This window comes from Pristiophorus japonicus, chromosome 3 (assembly GCF_044704955.1).
Source record: "Pristiophorus japonicus isolate sPriJap1 chromosome 3, sPriJap1.hap1, whole genome shotgun sequence".
Taxonomy (NCBI): Eukaryota; Metazoa; Chordata; class Chondrichthyes; family Pristiophoridae; genus Pristiophorus; species Pristiophorus japonicus.
In genome coordinates this window covers 8,301,535-8,324,103 of record NC_091979.1, presented here as the reverse complement: position 1 = coordinate 8,324,103, position 22,569 = coordinate 8,301,535, and the positions used below count along the sequence as shown (strand labels likewise).

The 22,569-nt window shown below is 52.3% G+C and overlaps 1 protein-coding gene across 1 annotated transcript in view; it reads right to left on the bottom strand.

Moving 5' to 3' along the window:
• LOC139260448 (sterol 26-hydroxylase, mitochondrial-like) overlaps positions 1-14,506 on the bottom strand; it is a 116,285-nt gene extending 101,779 nt beyond the window's left edge. The window contains exons 1-2 of the mRNA XM_070877011.1: positions 14,328-14,506; positions 7,542-7,724 (exon numbers count right to left, since the gene is read on the bottom strand). Coding sequence (XP_070733112.1) covers positions 7,542-7,724; positions 14,328-14,506 — 362 coding nt within the window. The remainder of the gene's footprint in view (positions 1-7,541; positions 7,725-14,327) is intronic.
• Between the last annotated feature and the right edge of the window lie 8,063 nt (positions 14,507-22,569).

Below are 22,569 nucleotides of genomic sequence, written 5' to 3'. Positions count from 1 at the left end.
ATGGGACTGGACAGGTTAGATGCGGGAAGAATGTTCCCGATGTTAGGGAAGTCCAGAACCAGGGGACACAGTCTTAGGATAAGGGGTAGGCCATTTAGGACTGAGATGAGGAGAAACTTCTTCACTCAGAGAGTTGTTAACCTGTGGAATTCCCTGCCGCAGAGAGTTGTTGAGGCCAGTTCATTGGATATATTCAAGAGGGAGTTAGATATGGCCCTTACGGCTAAAGGGATCAAGGTGTATTGAGAGGAAGCAGGAAAGGGGTACTGAGGGAATGATCAGCCATGATCTTATTGAATGGTGGTGCAGGCTCGAAGGGCCGAATGGCCTACTCCTGCATCTATTTTCTATGTTTCTATGTTTCTATTTGCCTTCTTCACCGCCTGCTGTACCTGCATGCCAACTTTCAATGACTGATGTACCATGACACCCAGGTCTCGTTGCACCTCCCCTTTTCCTAATCTGCCGCCATTCAGATAATATTCTGCCTTCGTGTTTTTGCCCCCAAAGTGGATCACCTCACATTTATCCACATTATACTGCATCTGCTATGCATTTGCCCACTCACCTAACTTGTCCACGTCACCCTGCAGCCTCTTAGCGTCCTCCTCACAGCTCACAACGCCACCCAGTTTAGTGTCATCTGCAAACTTGGAGATATTACACTCAATTCCTTCATCCAAATCATTAATGTATGTTGTAAATAGCTGGGGTCCCAGCACTGAGCCCTGCGGCACCCCACTGGTCACTGCATGCCATTCTGAAAAGAACCCGTTTATCCCGACTCTCTGCTTTCTGTCTGCCAACCAGTTCTCTATCCACGTCAATACATTACCCTCAATATCATGTGCTTTAATTTTGCACAACAATCTCTTGTGTGGGACCGTGTCAAAAGTCCAAATACACCACATCCACTGGTTCTCCCTTGTCCACTCTACCAGTTACATCCTCAAAAAATTCCAGAAGATTTGTCAAGCATGATTTCCCCTTCATAAATCCATGCTGACTTGGACCGATCCTGTCACTGCTTTCCAAATGTGCTGCTATTTCATCTTTAATAACTGATTCCAACTTTTTCCCCACTGCTGATGTCAGGCTGACCGGTCTATAATTCCCTGTTTTCTCTCTCCCTCCTTTTTTAAAAAGTGGGGTTACATTAACTACCCTGCAGTCCATAGGAACTGCCTGTCTCTGTCTTTCATTCTGTCTCGCTCTCAACCTCATTCCCTGTCTTCTCTCTCTCCATCTTTCTATTTCTACCTTTTTTTTCTCTTCCTTCCTGGGATGTGGACGTCGCAGGCAAGGCTGGCATTTATTGCCCATCACTAGTTGCCCCTTGAGAAGGTGGACAGACGCACCAACGTCAGTGTTCTCGCTCGGGCCAACATCCCCAGCATCGAAGCATTGACCACGCTCGACCAGTTCCGCTGGACGGGCCACATTGTCCGCATGCCCGATACAAGACTCCCGAAACAAGCGCAACACTCGGAACTCCGTCACGGCAGGCAAGTCCCAGGAGGGCAGAGAAAACGCTTCAAGGACGCTCTCAAAGCCTCCCTGAAAAAATGTAACATCCCCACCGACTCTTTGGAATCCCTGGCCTGAGACCACTCGAAGTGGAGGAGAATCATCTGGGAGGGCGCCCGAACACCTCGAGTCCCTTCGCCGGGAGCATGCGGAAGCCAAGCGCAAACAGCGGAAGGAGCGCACGGCAACCCAAGCCCCCCCACCCACCCGTCCCTCCAACCACCGTCTGCCCCACCCGTGACAGAGTCTGTAGGTCCCCACATTGGACTCAGCAGTCACCTGAGAACTCACATTAGTGTGGGAGCATCATCATCACAGGCAGTCCCTCATAATCGAGGAAGACTTGCTTCCACTCTTAAAATGAGTCCTCAGGTGGCTGAACAGTCCAATCCGAGAGCCACAGTCCCTGTCACAGGTGGGACAGACAGTGGTTGAGGGAAGGGGAGGGTGGGACTGGATTTTTTGGAGTGTAGTCACTGTTGTAATGTGGGAAACACGGCAGCCAATTTGCGCACAGCAGGCTCCCACACACAGCAATGTGATAATGTGGATTTTTTTTCCGTTATGTTGATTGAGGGATAAATATTGGCCCCAGGACACCAGGGATAACTCCCCCCGCTCTTCTTCCAAATAGTGCCGTGGGATCTTTTATGTCCATCTGAGAGAGCAGGCGGGGCCTCGGTTTAACGTCTCATCCGAAAGACGGCCCCTCCGACAGTGAGGCACTCCCTCAGTACTGCCCCTCTGACAGTGCGGCGCTCCCTCAATACTGCCCCTCCGACAGTGCGGCGCTCCCTCAGTACTGCCCCTCTGACAGTGCGGCGCTCCCTCAGCACTGCCCCTCCGACAGTGCGGCGCTCCCTCAGCACTGCCCCTCCGACAGTGCGGTGCTCCCTCAGTACTGCCCCTCCGACAGTGCGGTGCTCCCTCAGTACTGCCCCTCCGACAGTGCGGTGCTCCCTCAGTACTGCCCCTCCGACAGTGCGGCGCTCCCTCAGTACTGCACTGGGAGTGTCAGTCTGGATTTTATGTGCTCAGGTTGCTGGAGTAGGACTTGAACCCACAACCTCTGACTCCAAGGCAAGTGTTACCCACTGAGCCCTGGCTGACACTGTTACCACCCAATCCCAGGTTTCCCCTGTAACCATGGTGACTTGCGTCAAACCCACACTACCCCAGTTAAAATCACATCAGATCCGAATTACATTTACAGATACTCATGAGCACCCCCCCCACCGCCGTCTACAGCGCGAGACTCACCGACCCCATTCCTTACCGCCGTTAAAATCAGGGCGCTGAGTACACGGCGGGGGCGGGAGTAACGTTTCAGGGATTTTAACCACTCGCCCAACTCATTCCTGCCCGTTGTGGTGAGGGAGGGGTTAATCCAAGGCCAGAGTGTCTGACTGGCAGTGCAGGAGATATTTGTTGCTCAGTCCGCCTGTCGCTCAGTCCGCCTGTCCCTCAGTGCGCCTGTCGCTCAGTCCGCCTGTCCCTCGGTCCGCCTGTCTCTCAGTCTGCCTGTCCCTCAGTCCGCCCGTCTCTCAGTCTGCCTGTCCCTCAGTCCGCCTGTCCCTCAGTCCGCCTGTCCCCCGGTCCGCCTGTCCCTCGGTCCGCCTGTCTCTCAGTCTGCCTGTCCCTCAGTCCGCCTGTCCCCCGGTCCGCCTGTCCCCAGGTCCGCCTGTCCCCCGGTCCGCCTGTCCCTCAGTCTGCCTGTCCCAATTCAATGACAGAGGATGGGACGGCCTTGGATCTGGCCTGGAGGCGGTGGAGGTTGATCAGATTCCCATTTGTTCCATAAGTTAGCTCCATTCCAGCAGGGAGCTTGCTAAGGGTGAGATGAAGCATTGAAGCGAGGAAGATTGAGAAGAGCGTTGATGCGATGATGCAGCCTTGCTTGACCCCGGTCCGCACGTGGATTGGGTTCTGTGGTGGATCTGTTGGTCAGGATCATGGCTTGCATGTCATCATGGAGCAGACGGAGGATGGTGACAAACTTTTTTGAGGGCAGCCAAACTGGAGGAGGACGCTCCATAGACCCTCGCGGTTGACAGTGTCAAAGGCCTTTGTAAGGTCAAAGAAGGCCATGTACAAGGGTTGGTGCTATTCCCTGCATTTCTCTTGTAGTTGTTGCATGGTGAAGATCATGTCCGTTGTACCCCGTAGTGTCTGTCATCGAACTACAGTACGCGGACGACGCTTGCGTCTGCGCACACTCAGAGGCCGAACTCCAAGCCATCATCAACACCTTCACCGAGGCGTACGAGAGCATGGGCCCTACACTAAACATCCGTAAGACAAAGATCCTCTACCAACCTGACCCCGCCACACAGCACTGCCCCCGGTTATCAAAATCCATGGCGCGGCCTTGGACAACATGGACCATTTTCCATACCTCGGGAGCCTATTGTCAACAAGGGCAGACATCGATGACGAGGTCCAACACCGCCTCCAGTGCACCAGCGCAGCCTTCGGTCGTCTGAGGAAGAGAGTGTTTGAAGACCAGGACCTCAAATCTGCCACCAAGCTTATGGTCTACAGGGCAGTAGTGATACCCGCCCTCCTATATGGCTCAGAGGCGTGGACTATATACAGCAGACACCTCAAAATGCTGGAGAAATACCACCAGGGCTGCCTCTGCAAAATCCTGCAAATCCATTGGCAGGATAGATGCACCAACGTCAGTGTTCTCGCTCAGGCCAACATCCCCAGCATTGAAGCACTGACCACACTCGATCAGCTCTGTTGGGCGGGCCACATTGTCCACATGCCTGACACGAGACTCCCCAAAGCAAGCGCTCTACTCGGAGCTTCGACACGTAAGAACTCATTTTGAGAGTGGAAGCAAGTCTTCCTCGATTTCAAGGGACTGCCTAAGATGGTGGGATGGCTGAACAGTCTGATACAAGAGCCACTGGCCCTGTTACAGGTGGGACAGACATTCGTTGAGGGAAGGGATCGGTGGGGCTGGTTTGCCGCACGCTCCTTCCGCTGCCTGCGCTTGGCCTCTTCACGGATGCACTTTCTCCACCTCGGCCGGTCTTCGGCCAGGGTCTCCCAGGTGTCAGTGGGGATGTCGCACTTTACCAGGGAGGCTTTGAGGGTCTCCTTGTAACGTTTTTGCTGCCCACCTTTGGCTCGTTTACCATGAAGGAGCTCCGCATAAAGCATTTACTTAAGGAGTCTCGTATCTGGCATGCGAACTATGTGGCCTACACAGCGAAGCTGATCGAGTGTTGTCAGTGCTTCAATACTGGGGATGTTGGCCTGGACGAGGACACTGATGTTGGTGCGTCTGTCCTCCCAGGGGATTTGTAGGATCTTGCGGAGACATCGTTGGTGGTATATCTCCAGCGACTTGAGGTGCCTTCTATACATCGTCCATGCCTCCGATCCATACAGGAGGGCGGGTATTACTACAGCCCTGTAGACCATGAGCTTGGTGGTAGATTTGAGGGCCTGGTCTTCAAACACTCTTTTCCTCAGATGGCCAAAGCATGTGGCCGAGGAGCTCCTCCCGGAGTCACAGTGCAGATTTCATCCCCTACGGGGACACAACGGACATGATCTTTGCAGCGCGACAGCTGCAGGAAAAATGCCGGGAGCAGCGCCAGCCCTTATACATGGCCTTCGACCTTACAAAGGCCTTTGACACGGTCAACCGCGAGGGTCTATGGAGCGTCCTCCTCCGTTTCGGATACCCCCAAAAGTTTGTCAACATCCTTCGCCTGCTTCACGATGACATGCAGGCCGTGATCCTTACCAATGGATCCATTACGTCCGGACCGGGGTCAAACAGGGCTGCGTCATCGCTCCAACCCTCTTCTCAATCTTCCTCGCTGCCATGCTCCACCTCACAGTCAACAAGCTCCCCGCTGGAGTGGAACTAAACTACAGAACCAGTGGGAAGTTGTTTAACCTCCGCCGCCTCCAGGCCAGGTGCAAGATCACCCCAACCTCTGCCATCGAGCTACAGTACACAGGCGACGCCTGCGTCTGTGCACATTCAGAGGCTGAACTGCAAGATATAGTCAATGTATTCACTGAGACATATGAAAGCACGGGTCTTACGCTTAACATCCGTAAGACAAAGGTCCTCCACCAGCCTGTCCTCGCCGCACAGCACTGCCCTCCAATCATCAAGATCCACGGCGTGGCCCTCGACAACGTGGACCATTTCCCATACCTCGGGAGCCTCTTAGCAACAAAGGCAGAGATTGATGCGGAGATTCAACATCGCTTCCAGTGTGCCAGTAATGGGATGTAAAATATCCCATGGCGCTATTCGAAGAAGAGCAGTGGAGTTCTTTCTCCCCAGTGTCCTGGGCCAATATTTATCCCTCAACCAACATCACTAAAACAAATTAACTGGCCATTATCACACTGCTGTTGGTGTGAGTTTGCTGTGTGCAAATTGATCGCTGCGTTTCCTCCATTACAACAGTGATTATACTTCAAGCGTACTTCATTGCCTCTAAAGCGCTTTGTGTATAAATGGGAGTTCAACATGACAGGACCACAAAACCTGGGACTCCGAGGTCAGAGGGGAAATTGAGCTGGACCCATCTGTAAAAGGCACATCTGTATCAGGTCTATACTCATTGGAGTTTAGATGAGAGGTGATCTTATTGAAATGTATAAGATTCTGAGGGGGCTTGACAGGGTAGATGCAGAGAGGATGTTTCCCCTCGTGGGGGAATCTAGAACTAGGGGACACAGTTTAAGACGGAGCTGAGGAAGAATTTCTTCTCTCAGAGGGTCGTGAATCTTTGGAATTCTGTCTCCCAGAGAGCTGTGGAGGCTGGGTCATTGAATTTATTCAAGGTGGAGATAGATAGATTTTTGAGCAATAAGGGAGCAAAGGGTTATGGGGAGCGGGTGGGGAAGTGGAGCTGAGTCCATGATCGGATCAGCCATGATCGTATTGAATGGCGGAGCAGGCTCGAGGGGCCGCATGGCCGACTCCTGCTCCTATTTCTTATCTAGGTCACCTGCAGCACTTCGAGAAACGTTCTTTCATCCTCCTCTGCACTGGGTGTCTGCTTGAGGTGTTGAGGGTTTCTGCTTTCGCATCAGTCAGCAGGTTCATTCTGACAAATCCTCAGGATCCTGATAAATCCCCCAAATCATAGAACAGTACAGCACAGAAGGAGGCCACTCGGCCCATCGAGTCTGCATCGTCTCTTTCGAAGATCAATTCCGTCTGTCCCACTCCCCCCTGCTCTTTCCCCATATCCCTGCTATTTTTTTCTCCTTCAAGTATTTATTCAATTCCCTTTTTGAAGACTGCTATTGAATCTGTGTCCAGCACCCCATCGGGCAACGCAATTCCAAATCCTGACCACTCGGTGCGTAAAAAAGTTTTCCTCGTATCGCCTCTGGTTCTTTTGACAATCACCTTAAATCTGTGCCCTCTGGTTACTGACCCTTCACAGGGAACAGTTTCTCATTATTTACTCTCTCTAACCCCATCATGATTTTAAACACCTCTATAAACCTCTAAGCCCTCTCTGCTCGAAGGAGAACAACCCCAATCTATCCACGTGACTGCAATCCCTCATCCCCGGAATCATTCTCATCAATCTCTTTTGTACCCTCTCCAAAGCCGTCATGTCCTTCCTAAAGTGCGGTGCGCAGAATTGGACACTGAGGCCGAACCAGTGTTTTATACAGGTTTAGCATAACTTCCTGGCTTTTGTACTCTATGCCTCTATTTATAAAGCCCAGGATCCCGTATATTCTTTATTAACTGCTTTGTTAACCTGTCCTGCCACCTTCAAAGATTTGTGCTCAAGCACCCACAGGTCTCTCTGTTCTTGTACCCCCTTTAAAATTGGACCATTTATTGTGTATGGCCTCTCCTCATTCTTCCGACCAAAAAGGGAGAAATGTAATACTTCTCTGTGTTCAACTTCATCCGCCACCTGTCCGCCCGTTCCACCAGCCTGCCTGTGGGGCCGAACCTGGTCAAGGGCCCCACCCGCCCAAAGTGGCGCCAATGGCCACCGAGGTACCGGACGGTACTTTGGGCTGGCTTTTCACGGCCGAGCTCCCTCGAGGGTTGGCGGGCGGCAAATGCACGACGTGCGGCGCCAATCTGTGGCGGCAGCGGGCGGGAGCTCCCATTCTCGGCGGGAGAGGCGCTTGTCGCCCAGGTGCTGCCGAGGATGGAGTCGGGCCCACGGAGGGCCGAAGACCTGAAAATAAAAATCGTCACCAACTAAAAAAATAAAACACCTGAGGACCTTCAGGAGACCCACCCCCCCCCACCCCTCCCCATCCAGGTAAGTCCCTATAAAGAAATAATTTGCAAACATTCCACTTATCGTTTTTTTTTAACAGGATCTTGACACCATTCAGGACAGAGTAGTTTCCACGCAGCAGTCCACCGCTGTCCTGCCGCCCGCACCAATCTGGCATCTCGGCAGGCGGGAGGCTACTTACACATTCGAGCAGAGCAACATCGGCAGCAGTGGGCGGCAAGTTCATCAAAATCCGCCCCTTGTGTCTTCTTAAGAACACAAGAAATAGGAGCAGGAGTCGGCCATTCGGCCCCTCGAGCCTGCTCCGCCATTCAGTAAGATCACGGCTGATCTTGAAGTCTATTCACCTTAGGCGGTCCCTCGAAACAAGGATGACTTGCTCCCACGCCGAAAAGGGATGAGTTCACAGGTGTTTCAATGAAGGACCTAATATTCCAGATCCAGAACTACATCCTGAAGGGTGGAAGATGCCTGTGGGTGGATTGTTTTAACGTGGGGTGACCGTTGCACACCAGCCACCACACGGGGCTTGACAGAGCGAGGCCTTGGTCCAGTGGCAAGGGTTACCCAGGACGACTGGAGACCTGCTCTGCTGCACGGACCCAGTCTATTACTATCTTCCTCACCGCACTTCCAAGCTTTGCGTCATCTGCAACTTTCGAAATTGTGCCCTGTACTCTTAAATATTGATAAATCCGCAAAATCCTGATAAATCCGCCAAATCCTGATAAATCCCCCAAATCCTGATAAATGACCCAAGGATCTATCTGTGGATTGGTGTAAGGCGGCTGAACTTTAGGCCCCGCCCGAAATCAGGCGTTCCTACCATTCTTCAAGTGTTTTCACCGCTGCGTCGGATCAGGTCGCCTCTGCCGCGAAATTAAGCTGGTTGTTTTTGAAGTGGCGTGGAAGCCAGTCACAGCGGGGGCGGAAGAGGGGGCAGTGAGCAGCTGACCAACAACAAGAGGGGCATGAGTGGGGGCGGGGTGGAGTCACCTCCACTGTCAGTCTTCAGCGGAGGGGTGATGACGTCACCACGCGTGTGTGTGTCCCCACATCTCTGCCCTTCACTTAAAGCTGCGGGCCTCTGTGAGCTCTGCGGTTGTTTTAGTTCGGTCCCCCCGGGCCACCAGGGAGGGTTTCGGCCGGGGCCAACAGCCTGGCACTCAAGAGGGGGAGGGGATGCCGGGCTGTCTTTTGGCGGCCCAGGCCAGATCCGGGGGGGGGGCGGGGGGCATATTTGGCCAGCCTGAATTTCATCCCCAAGGAATCAAGGGATATGGGGATAATGCGGGCAAGTGGAGTTAAGGTCGAAGATCAGCCATGATCTTAATAAAAGGCAGAGCAGGCTCGAGGGGCCGAATGGCCCAACCCTGCTCCTATTTCTTATGATCTTATGTCCTATCCTTGGCCCCCTCCTATTTCTCATCGACACGCTGCCCCTTGGCGACATCATCTGAAAACACAGCGCCAGTTTCCACGTGTACGCTGACACCCAGCTCTACCTCACCCCCACTTCTCTCGACCCCTCCACTGTCTCTGATTTGTCAAACTGATTGTCGACAGCCAGTCCTGGATGAGCAGAAATTTCCTCCAACTAAATATTGGGAAGACCGACGCCATTGTCTCCAGTCCCCGCCACAAACTCCGTTCCCTAGCCACCGATATAATTCCTCACCTTGGCAACTGTCTGAGGCTGAACCAGACTGTTCACAACCTTGGGGTCATATTTGACCCTGAAATGAGCTTCCGGCCACATACCCGCAGCGTAACTAAGACCGTCTATTTCCACCTCCGTAACATCGCCCGTCTCCGCCCCCTGCCTCAACTCATCTTCTGCTGAAATCTTCATCCTTTGTTAGCTCTAGACTTGACTACTGCAACGCGCTTGCTGGTCGGCCTCCCACGTTCTATCCTACGTAAACTCGAGGTGATCCAAAACTCGGCTGTCCTAACGCGCACCGAGTCCCACTCACCCATCACCCCCTGTGCCCTGTGTCCTAACGCGCACCGAGTCCCACTCACCCATCACCCCCTGTGCCCTGTGTCCTAACGCGCACCGAGTCCCGCTCACCCATCACCCCCTGTGCCCTGTGTCCTAACGCGCACCGAGTCCCGCTCACCCATCACCCCCTGTGCCCTGTGTCCTAACGCGCACCGAGTCCCGCTCACCCATCACCCCCTGTGCCCCGTGTCCTAACTCGCACCGAGTCCCACTCACCCATCACCCCCTGTGCCCTGTGTCCTAACGCGCACTGAGTCCCGCTCACCCATCACCCCCTGTGCTCGCTGACCTACATCGGTTCCCGGTTACATAATGCTTCGATTTAAAAATTCTCATCCTTGTTTACAAATCCCTCCATAGCCCTCGCCCCTCCCGATCGCTGTAATCTCCTCCAGCCCCACAGATCTCTGCTCTCCTCCAATTTTGGCCTCTTGAGCATCCCCGATTTTAATTGCTCCACCATTGGTGGCCGTGCCTTCAGCTGCCTGGGCCCCAAGCTGTCAATCCCCTCAATCCTGATAAATCCCCTCAATCCTGATAAATCGGCGGTATCCTGATAAACCCCCTTAATCCTGATAAATCACCAGTATCCTGATAAACCCCCTTAATCCTGATAAATCCCCAGTATCCTGATAAACCCCCTTAATCCTGATAAATCCCCAGTATCCTGATAAACCCCCTTAATCCTGATAAATCCCTGAAATCCTGATAAACCCCCTTAATCCTGATAAATCCCCAGTATCCTGATAAACCCCCTTAATCCTGATAAATCCCTGGTATCCTGATAAACCCCCTTAATCCTGATAAATCCCCAGTATCCTGATAAACCCCCTTAATCCTGATAAATCCCTGGTATCCTGATAAACCCCCTTAATCCTGATAAATCCCCAGTATCCTGATAAACCCCCTTAATTCTGATAAATCCCTGGTATCCTGATAAATCCCCGGTATCCTGATAAATCCCCTCAATCCTGATAAATCGCCGGTATCCTGATAAATCCCCTCAATCCTGATAAACCCCCTCAATCCTGATAAATCCCCGGTATCCTGATAAATCTGTGTGTGTGAGTGTCTGTGCGAGCGACTATGCGTCTGTGCAAGGGACTCTCTCAGTGTGCATAAGACTCTCAGTGTGTCAGGGACTGTGTGAGTGTACGAGGGTGTGTGAGAGTGTGCGAGGAAGTGTGTGAGTGTGCGAGGAAGTGTGTGAGTGTGTGAGGGAGTGTGTGAGTGCGAGGGAGTCTGTGAGTGTGCGAGGGAGTGTGTCAGGGACTGTGTGAGTGTACGAGGGTGTGTGAGAGTGTGCGAGGGAGTGTGTGAGGGAGTGTGTGAGGGTGTGTGCGAGGGAGTGTGTGAGAGTGCGAGGGAGTGTGTGTGTGCGAGGGAGTGTGTGTGTGCGAGCGAGTGTGTGAGTGTGCGAGGGAGTGTGAGTGTGCGAGGGAGTGTGTGAGTGTGCGAGAGACTGTGCGCGGGACTGTGTGAGTGTGCGAGGACTGTATGAGTGTGCAAGGGAGTGCGTGTGTGCGAGGGTGTGCGTGAGTGTGCAAGGGAGTGTGTGAGTGTGCGAGTGCGTGTGAGTGCGAGGGAGTGTGAGTGTGCAAGGGTGTGTGTGAGTGTGCGAGGGAATGTGTGTGTGTGCGAGGGAGTATGTGTGTGCGAGCGAATGTACGAGGGAGTGTGTGAGTGACTGTGTGAGTGCGAGGGAGTGTGTGAGTGTGCGAGGAACTGTGTGAATGTGCGAGGACTGTGAGAGTGTGCGACACCTGGGAGTCCCTGGCCAAAGATCGCCCTAAGTGGAGGAAGTGCATCTGGGAGGACGCTGAGCACCTCGAGTCTCGTCACCGAGAGCATGCAGAAACCAAGCGCAGGCAGCGGAAGGAGCGTGCGGCAAACCAGTCCCACCCTCCCCTTCCCTCAACCACTGTCTGTCCCACCTGTGACAGGGACTGTGGTTCTCGTATTGGACTGTTCAGCCACCTAAGGACTCATTCTAAGAGTGGAAGCAAGTCTTCCTCGATTCCGAGGGACTGCCTATGATGATGAGTGTGCGAGGGGCTGTGTGTGTGTGTGTGCGAGGGGCTGTGTGTGTGCGTGTGCGAGGGGCTGTGTGTGTGTGTGCGCGAGGGGCTGTGTGTGCGTGTGCGAGGGGCTGTGTGTGTGTGTGTGCGAGGGGCTGTGTGTGTGTGTGCGAGGGGCTGTGTGTGTGTGTGTGCGAGGGGCTGTGTGTGCGTGTGCGAGGGGCTGTGTGTGTGTTTGTGCGAGGGGCTGTGTGTGTGTGTGCGCGAGGGGCTGTGTGTGCGTGTGCGAGGGGCTGTGTGTGTGTGTGTGCGAGGGGCTGTGTGTGTGTGCGCGAGGGGCTGTGTGTGTGTGTGTGCGAGGGGCTGTGTGTGCGTGTGCGAGGGGCTGTGTGTGTGTGTGTGCGAGGGGCTGTGTGTGTGTGTGCGAGGGGCTGTGTGTGAGTGTGCGAGGGGCTGTGTGTGTGAGTGTGCGAGGGGCTGTGTGTGAGTGTGCGAGGGGCTGTGTGTGAGTGTGCGAGGGGCTGTGTGTGTGTGTGTGTGTGCGAGGGGCTGTGTGTGTGTGTGTGCGAGGGGCTGTGTGTGTGTGTGTGTGCGAGGGGCTGTGTGTGTGTGTGTGTGTGCGAGGGGCTGTGTGTGTGTGTGCGAGGGGCTGTGTGTGTGTGTGCGAGGGGCTGTGTGTGTGTGTGCGAGGGACTGTGTGTGTGTGTGCGAGGGGCTGTGTGTGTGTGTGTGTGCGAGGGGCTGTGTGTGTGTGTGTGTGCGAGGGGCTGTGTGTGTGTGTGTGCGAGGGGCTGTGTGTGTGTGTGTGCGAGGGGCTGTGTGTGTGTGTGTGTGAAGGGCTGTATGTGTGTGTGTGCGAGGGGCTGTGTGTGTGTGTGTGTGCGAGGGGCTGTGTGTGTGTGTGTGTGCGAGGGGCTGTGTGTGTGTGTGCGAGGGACTGTGTGTGTGTGTGCTGGGGCTGTGTGTGTGTGTGCGAGGGGCTGTGTGTGTGTGTGTGTGAGGGGCTGTGTGTGTGTGTGTGTGCGAGGGGCTGTGTGTGTGTGTGTGCGAGGGGCTGTGTGTGTGTGTGTGTGTGCGAGGGACTGTGTGTGTGTGTGCGAGGGACTGTGTGTGTGTGTGTGAGGGGCTGTGTGTGTGTGTGTGTGCGAGGGGCTGTGTGTGTGTGTGTGCGAGGGGCTGTGTGTGTGTGTGTGTGCGAGGGGCTGTGTGTGTGTGTGCGAGGGGCTGTGTGTGTGTGTGCGAGGGGCTGTGTGTGTGTGTGCGAGGGACTGTGTGTGTGTGTGTGTGCGAGGGGCTGTGTGTGTGTGTGTGCGAGGGGCTGTGTGTGTGTGTGCGAGGGGCTGTGTGTGTGTGTGCGAGGGGCTGTGTGTGTGTGTGCGAGGGACTGTGTGTGTGTGTGTGTGTGCGAGGGGCTGTGTGTGTGTGTGTGTGTGCGAGGGGCTGTGTGTGTGTGTGCGAGGGGCTGTGTGTGTGTGTGTGTGAGGGGCTGTGCGTGTGTGTGTGCGAGGGGCTGTGTGTGTGTGTGTGTGCGAGGGGCTGTGTGTGTGTGTGTGTGTGCGAGGGGCTGTGTGTGTGTGTGTGCGAGGGGCTGTGTGTGTGTGTGTGTGCGAGGGGCTGTGTGTGTGTGTGTGCGAGGGGCTGTGTGTGTGTGTGTGTGTGTGTGAGGGGCTGTGTGTGTGTGTGTGTGTGCGAGGGGCTGTGTGTGTGTGTGTGCGAGGGGCTGTGTGTGTGTGTGTGCGAGGGGCTGTGTGTGTGTGTGTGTGAGGGGCTGTGTGTGTGTGTGTGTGAGGGGCTGTGTGTGTGTGTGTGAGGGGCTGTGTGTGTGTGTGTGCGAGGGGCTGTGTGTGTGTGTGTGTGCGAGGGGCTGTGTGTGTGTGTGTGTGTGCGAGGGGCTGTGTGTGTGTGTGTGTGCGAGGGGCTGTGTGTGTGTGTGTGCGAGACTCTCTCGCTCCGAGAGGGACTCTGTCAGTGTGTGTGAGCGGGCCTGTGCCCCTGCCTTGTGCCGGGGAGACACTGTGAGCTACACTGAGTGATGAGAGGCTCCCTTGTCCCGCCCAGCTGCCGATGTCAGGCTGTGGAGGGCGGAGCTGGGAGCCAGCGTTGGCAGGACTGACTTTAAGCTGCTCCGGTGTCTCTCCACAGTTTCAGTTCGCTCCTGAGGCAGTGCTTGAGTGGAGCGAGAGCGAGCGAGAGAGAAAGCGCGTGTGTGTGTGTGTGTTTGCTCACTGACTGAGGAGACTGCCCGGGAACTCTGCGGAGCGTCCGTCTGATTCTCTGCGTCCCTGGAAGATTGACTTTTTAGACCATTGCTTAAAGTGGTATCAGCAAGTGCTTGGGACCTCTCTCCCCCACCCCCAAACCCCGGGGACTCTGCGCTGCCCGGTCGAGCGGGTCATGCAGCGGCTCTGGGAATGGCTGCTACCCATGGCGATGCTGGTCGAGCTGCTGGGGGCCGAGGGGTCACAGTTCAAGGCCGCGCGGCTGCACCGCTGGTCGACGGCCAGCCTGGGCTACCTGAAGAGCAGCCTTTGCCGGCGGGTCACCTTCCTGTCCGACTCCGAGTGCAAGCGGCTGGCGGAGATCCCGCAGACGGCAGTGGCGGTGTACGCGGCCGAGCCCCGGGCCGGAGAGAAGCTGCTGACCGTCCTGCCCGACTCTGGCCTCAGCTCGGCCTCCCCCCACGATGCCGTCATCACCCTTGACCCCAGCCCCGAGCTCAGCTTCGGACACCCAGTCACTGTCTTCTACATCGACTTCAATGTCAACGAGCGGAGGTGCGGCACGCGGGAGGGGCTGTACTTAGGTAAGGGTCAGAGGTTCTCCTCTCGTCTCGCCGCTCCGATTTCCATCGCCGGCTGGACCCTCAGCTCTGGAATCCCCCAGTCCTCTCTGCCTTTCCTCCCTTTCAAACGCTCCTTAAAACCTACCTCACACCACGTCCCGCTCACCCATCACCTCTGTGCGCGTTGGCTCCCGGTTAGGCAACGACTCAACTGGAAAATCCTCATCCTTGTTTTCAAATTCCTCGCCCCCTCCCTATCTCTGTCACCTCCTCTACTCTGAACCTTCCGCGATCTCTGCGCTCCTCTAATTCTGGCCCCTTGAGCATCCCCGATTATAATCGCTCCACCATTGGCGGCCGTGCCTTCAGCTGCCTAGACCCTAAACTCTGTAATTCCTTGCCCACACCCCTCTCTCCTCCTTTAAGTCGGTCCTTAAAAACCTACCTCTCTGACCAAGCTTTTGGTCACCTGTCCTAATATCTCCTTATGTGCCGAATTTTAGTCTGATTGCGCTCCTGTGAAGCGCCGTGTGATGTTTTGCTACTTTAAAGGCGCTGTATACATGCAAGGTTTTGTTGTTTTGTGATGGTGGCTCGGTTCTGCTGCTGTTGAATGACCCGAGGTTAGAGGTTAACCGACGGACTGGCCGGAGATCGAGCCGGGATAACCAGAGGGGGGTTAGAGAATACTGGCCACAGGGAGAGGGGAGGAGAGACTGAAAAAACCCCAGAAAGGCAGAGCAGAAAGGGGGTCATAAGATCGAGAATGTAGGATGAAAAATAGCCAAGAATAAATATGGAGATGCGATGAAAAGGGAAGGAGATCTGACAGGTATCAAACTCGAGCGAAATATGAAGGTTAAAATTGTCAGAGCAGACTAAGACCTTGAGAACGAGGAATGTCCATTAATGTTTAATAATGTGATCATGCTGTGGTCTGCAGTTTGGTGCAACTGGATTTCTTGTACAAGAGGTCAGTGAAAGCAAAATAAAATCGTAACGGGAGAGAGAAAAGAGGTTGGGCGACAGGCTGTGAGTGTGTGGGACTGTTTCCGACTGTGTGCAACTGTGTGGGTCTGTGTCTGACTGTGTGGGTCTGTGTGTGACTGTGCAGGTCTGTGTCTGACTGTATGGGTCTATGTCTGACTGTGTGTGACTATATGGGACCATGTGTGACTGTGCAGGACTGTGCAGGTCTGTGTCTGACTGTATGGGTCTGTGTCTGACTGTATAGGACTGTGTGTGACTGTATAGGACTGTGTGTGACTGTGCAGGACTGTGTGTGACTGTATGGGACTGTGTGTGACTGTGCAGGACTGTGTGTGACTGTGCAGGTCTGTGTCTGACTGTATAGGTCTGTGTCTGACTGTATAGGACTGTGTGTGACTGTATGGGACTGTGCAGGACTGTGTGTGGCTGTATGGGACTGTGTGTGACTGTATGTGACTGTGTGTGACTGTATGGGACTGTGTGTGACTGTGCGGGACTGTATGTGACTGTGCAGGTCTGTGTCTGACTGTATAGGACTGTGTGTGACTGTATGGGACTGTGCAGGACTGTGTGTGACTGTATGGGACTGTGTGTGACTGTGTGTGACTGTATGGGACTGTGTGTAACTGTGTGGGACTGTGCAGGTCTGTGTCTGACTGTATGCGTCTGTGTCTGACTGCGTGTGACTGTGTGTGACTGTATGGGACTGTGTGTGACTGTGTGGGGGCTGTGTCTGACTGTATGGGACTGTGTCTGACTGCGTGTGACTGTATGGGACTGTGTGTGACTGTGTGGGTGCTGTGTCTGACTGTATGGGACTGTGTCTGACTGCGTGTGACTGTATGGGACTGTGTGTGACTGTGTCGGGCTGTGTCTGACTGCGTGTGACTGTGTGTGACTGTGTCTCACTGTGTGCGACTGTGTCAAAATTCAGTCGCCAGTATTGAGTTGGGTGTGGGGTTTGGTTCTTGTAATGAAAGTAGGATCTGAGGACTGCTTCTCGGGAGCTTGGTGGCTCAGAGTGTAGGCTGCGGGATTTGGGGGTTTCCAGTGTTTCAAAGTCAGAGTCAGAATGTGAAGTGTGAGTTTGAGTCAGGCATAATCAGACATCACTAATATTAGCACGATTGGCAAAGATTCAAATAATCGAATAAATTATTCCAATGAAAGGCAGAAAGGAGATAGAGATAAACAAGACTGGAAGATTCTGTGCCAAGAACTTTCCCAGTCTTATCTGGGCACACCTGTACCTGTCTTGCTTTTACATCTGTATCTATTCATGTGAGTGTGTGTGTGAGAGGGTGGCATTTTTGTGTGTGTACGTGTGTGTATACATGTGTTTGTGTACGTGTGTGTGTGCACGTGTGTGCACGTGTGTGTGTACATGTGTGTACGTGTGTTTGTGTACGTGTGTGCACGTGTGTGTGTACATGTGTTTGTGTACGTGTGTGTGTGCACGTGTGTGCACATGTGTGTGTACATGTGTTTGTGTACGTGTGTGTGTACATGTGTTTGTGTACATGTGTGTGTGCACGTGTGTGTGTGTGTACGTGTGTGTATGCGTACGTGTGTGTGTACATGTGTTTGTGTACGTGTGTGTGTGCACGTATATGTGTACGTGTGTGTTTGTGTGTGTGCACATTGCCAAACACAGATTACTTGATCCTTCAAACCAAGATTTACTGTCTGTGTCACCTTGCTGTAAATCGGCTACTGTGTCTGTCTGTAGCCAACGATCTTGTTCTGTAACTTCTGTCACATCCTCAGGGCATCCTGAAGTGCTTCACAGCTTTAGAAGTGCATTTATGTGTCAGTTTATGTATGTGTGTGGATATTTGCATGGCTATATACTGCCAGTTATCCCTCTGGTTAGCTATAGTTATATGTTATTGGTTATGGTTAGGTATTGCTGGTTATGGTTACATACTGACGGTTATGGTTAGGTTTTGCTGGTTATGGTTATATATTGTCAGATATGGTTAGGTATTGCTGGTTATGGTTATATACTGCCGGTTATGGTTAGGAATTGCTGGTTATGGTTATATATTGTCGGTTATGGTTAGGTATTGTCGGTTTTCCATAGGATTATATAGGATCTATGACACAGAAACAGGCTATTCGGCCCAACCAGTCCATGCCGGCGTTTATGCTCCACTCTAACCTCCTCCCGTCTTTCCTCATCTAAATCTATCAGCATAACCCTCTATTCCCTTCTCCCCCATATGTTTATCCAGCCTCCCCTTAAATGCATCGATACTATTCGCTTCAACCACTCCCTGTGGTAGTGAGCCACATTCTCACCGCTCTCTGGGTAAAGAAGTTTATTCTGAATTCCCAATTGGATTTCTTGGTGATGATCTTATATTGATGGCCTCTAGTTATGCTCTTCCCCACAAGTGGAAACATTCTCTCTGTATCCGCTCTATCAAAACCTTCTATAATTTTAAAGAGGTCACCCCCCAGCCTTCTTTTCTCAATCATAGAATGGTTACAGCACGGAAGGCCATTCGGCCCGTTGAGCCCGTGCTGATTCGCGGCTAGTCCCACTCCCCCGCCCTTTCCCCGGAGCCCTGCAATTGTTTCCTTCAGGGACTTATCCAATTCCATTTTGAAAGCCACGATTGAGTCTGTCTCCACCGCCCTTTCAGGCAGTACATTCCAGATCCTAACCACTCGCTGCGTAAAAAGGTTTTCCCTCGTGTCGCCTTTGGTTCTTCTGCCAATCGCCTTAAATCTGTGTCCTCTGGTTCTCCACCCTTCCACCAATGGGAACAGTTTCTCTCTCTCTACTCTGTCCAGACCCCTCATGATTTTGAACACCTCGATCAAATCTCCTCTTAACCTTCTCTGCTCCAAGGAGAACAACCCCAGCTTCTCCAGTCTATCCACATCACAGAAGTCCCTCATCCCTGGAACCATTCTCGTAAATCCCCTCTGCACCCTCTCCAAGGCCTTTACATCCTTCCTAAAGTGCAGAGCCCAGAATTGGACACAATACTCCAGTTGGGGCTGAACCAGTGTTTTATACAGGTCCATCATAACTTCCACACTTTTGTACTCTATACCTCTATTTATGAAGCCCAGGATCCCATAAGTCTTTTAAACTGCTTTCTCAACCTGCCCTGCCACCTTCATTGACTGTGCACACATACCCCAGGTCTCTCTGTTCATGCTTCCCCTTTTAGGATTGTACCATTTAGTTTATCTGTCCTCCCTTCATTCTTCTGACCAAAATGCATCACTTCGTGCTTTTTTGCGTTAAATTTCATCTGCCCCGTGCCCGCCCATTCCACCGGCCTGTCTCTGTCTTCCTGAAGTCTGTCCCTCTCCTCCTCACTGTTCACTGTACTTCCAAGTTTTGTCTCATCTGCAAAGTTTGAAATTGTGCCCTGTACACCCAAGTCCAAGTCATTAATATATATCCAGAAAAGCAGTGGTCCCAGTACCGGCCCCTGGGGAACACCACTGTATACCTTCCTCCCGTCCGATAAACAACCATTCACCACTACTCTCTGTCTCCTGTCACTGAGCCAATTCCCTATCCATGCTGCCCCTTTAATTCCATGGGCTTCAACTTTGCTGCAAGCCTATTATGTGGCACTTTGTCGAACGCCTTTTGGAAATCCATGTACAGCACATCAACCGCATTACCCTCATCAACCCTCTGTTACCTCATCAAAAAACTCAATCAAGTTGGTTAAACATGATTTGCCTTTAATTAATCCACATCTATCCAAGTGACTGTTAATTTTGTCCCCGATTACTGTTTTTAAAGTAATCGGGGTTAAACTGACCGGCCTGTAGTTGCTGGGTTTATCCTTACAGCCTTTTTTGAACAAGGGTGTAACATTTGCAATACTCCAGTCCTCTGGCACCAGCCCCGTATCCAAGGAGGATTGGAAGATTATGCCCAGTACCTCCATGATTTCCGACCTCAATTCCCTCAGCATGTTAGGATGCATCCCATCCGTGATTTATCTACTTTAAGTACAGCCAGTATTTTTAATACCTCTTCTTTATCAATTTGTATCCTATCCAGCGTCTCAACTACCTCCTCCTTCACTATGTCTATGGCAGCATCTTCTTCCTTGGTGAAGACAGATGCAAAGTATTCATTTAGTACCTCAGACATACCCTCTGCCTCCATGTGTAGGTCTCCTTTTTGGTCAATTGGCCCCACCCCCATTATGGTTAGATAGTGTCGGTTATGGTTAGATATTGCCGATTATGATAGTATTTTGTTGGCTATAGTTAGATATTGCTAGTCATGGTTATATATTCCTGGTTATGGTTAAATATTGCTAGTTATGGTCATATACTGCTAGTTATGGTAGTATATTGCTGGTTATGGTTAGATATTGCGAGTCATGGATATATATTGCTAGTTATGGTAGTATATTGCCGGATCTGGTTATATATTGCTAGTTATGGTTATATAATGCTTGTTATGGTAGTATATTTCTGGTTATGGTTAGATATTGCTGGTTTATGTCTATGGTAGCATCTTCCTTGGTGAAGATGGATTCAAAGTATTCATTTAGTACCGCAGTCATAGCCTCTGCCTCCATGCGTAGGTTTTTTTGGTCCTTAATCGCCCCCGCCCCCGGTTATGGTTAGATAGTGCTGGTTATGGTAGTATATTGCCGGTTGTGGTTAGATATTACCAGTTATGGCAGTATATTGCTAGTTATGGTTATATAATGCCAGCTATAGTTATAATTTTGGTTTTCAGTTGCTGCTGATGGAAACTCAGCAGGAAACAGAGAAAGCTTTGCCGCGATGATACTTTTGTTCAAATGTTTGATCGAGTTACGCGGAGACTAACAGATGCCGAGGGTTCAGACAGTGAGGCAGGGGCTCCCTCAGGGGCCAGCTGCACTCTGTTACCTCAGCCACTTGGCCCCTCTTCATTTGTAAGCTTAGACAGCAGTTGTCAGCTGGCTATTCCTCCATGTGGGGCATCGTAGCTGAGCCTGAACCCGCCCTCACCCTACATTCACACCAGCAGCCTTCACTGGAGATGATCAGGAGGGAAATCCCGGCTGAATTTCCCTCTCCAGAGCCATTACGTACCTAGGCCAGACATAAGAAAACACTTTAATAGCGCCATATCACCTCCACACCACACCCCAAATAACTGCAGTGCCTGTTGTACGTACTTCAGTGCAGTACTGAGGGAGCGCTGCACTGTCGGAGGTGCCGTCTTTCGATGAGACATTACACAGAGTCTGCCCTCACAGGTGGACGTAAAAGATTCAATGGCAACTATTTGGAAGAAGAGCAGGGGAGTTCTCCCTGGCATCCTGGGGCCAATATTTATCCCTCAACCAACATCACTAAAAAAACAGATCGACTGGTCACCCAATTTGGAGCCAGTGGAATCTTGCTGTGCACAAATTGGCTGCCATGTTTCACCACGTAACAACAATGACTGCACTTTTAAAGCTGTGAAGCGCTTTGAGATGCCCTGGGGATGTGACAGAAGTTACGGAAATACAAGATCGTTGGGTGTACAGACACAGCAGCCAATTTACAGCAAGGTGACACAGACGGTAAACGTTGGTTTGGAGGATCGGGTAATCTGCGTTTGGCAATGTGAGCGTAATGTGGTCACTAGAACCTAACTAAATGATCAGTTACAGGTAGCTGGAACCAATTAAAGGCCAGTCACATTCTGGATTTCATGAATAAGTGCACAGAGTACAATGATTAGCTTGTACAACAACAACATCCTGAATTTATACAGCGCCTTTAACACGGTAAAACATCCCAAGGCTCTTCTCAGGAGCGTCATCAAACAAAATTTGACACCAAACCACACAAGGAGATAGCAGGAGAGGTGAGCAACAACTTGGTCAAAGAGGTAAGTTTTAAGGAGCATGTTAAAGGAGAGAGAATTGGCGAGTCGGAGAAGTTTAGGGAGGGAGTTCCAGAGTTTCTGGCCTCAGCAGCTGAAGGCACGGCCGCCAATGGGGGAGCGATGGAGGCCAGAACTGGGGGAGTGCAGAGATCTCGGAGGATTACAAGGCTGGTCGAGGTTACAGAGAGAGAGGGAGGGGCGAGGCCATGGAGGGATTTGAAAATAAGGATAAGAATTTTAAAATCGAAGTGTTGGAGGACCAGGAGCCAGTGTAGGTCGGCGAGCACAGGGTGAGCAAGACAGCATCAATTATTTCTTATGCAGAAGGTTGATGCTTGATTAGAAACCGGGAATAGAATCCAAAAGTGCTTTAATAAGGGGGATGCGAATACATAAATGATGAAAAATTTAATAGGGGGTAGGGGGGGAAAGGTCAGGGGAATGAGACTGAGGGGAGAGCACTTTGAGAGAGTGGGCACAAGGGGTGATGGGCCGAGGGGAAATGGCAGGAGAATCATCATCAGCATAGGCAGTCCCTCGGAATCGAGGAAGACTTGCTTCCACTCTTAAAATGGCTGAACAGTCCAATACGAGAGCCACAGTCCCTGTCACAGGTGGGACAGACAGTGGTTGAGGGAAGGGGAGGGTGGGACTGGTTTGCCGCACGCTCCTTCCGCTGCCTGCGCTTGGTTTCTGCACGCTTTCGGCGACGAGACTCGAGGTGCTTAGCGCCCTCCCGGATGCACTTCCTCCACTCCGGGCGGACTGGTCTTTGGCCCAGGGACTCCCAGGTGTCGGTGGGGATGTTGCATTTTATCAGGGAGGCTTTGAGGGCACAAGCGGTGATGGGCCGAGGGGAAATGTTAGGGGAATGGGACTGAGGGAAGAACACTTTGAGAGAATGGACACAAGGGGTGATGAGCTGAATGGCCTCCTGCGTTGTAACATTCAATGAGCCTGTGCTGTGCACAAGGTGAGCAGTGTGTTGGTATGATTCAGGCTCCTTTGATGAAGGTGATGTGCTCCCCAGGTAACTACGAGTGCATGACTCTGGCGCTGAAGAGTCGCTGCGAGAACCTGCTGAAGAGGAGGACCAGTCGGAACGAGCGACAGAACGCCAAGGA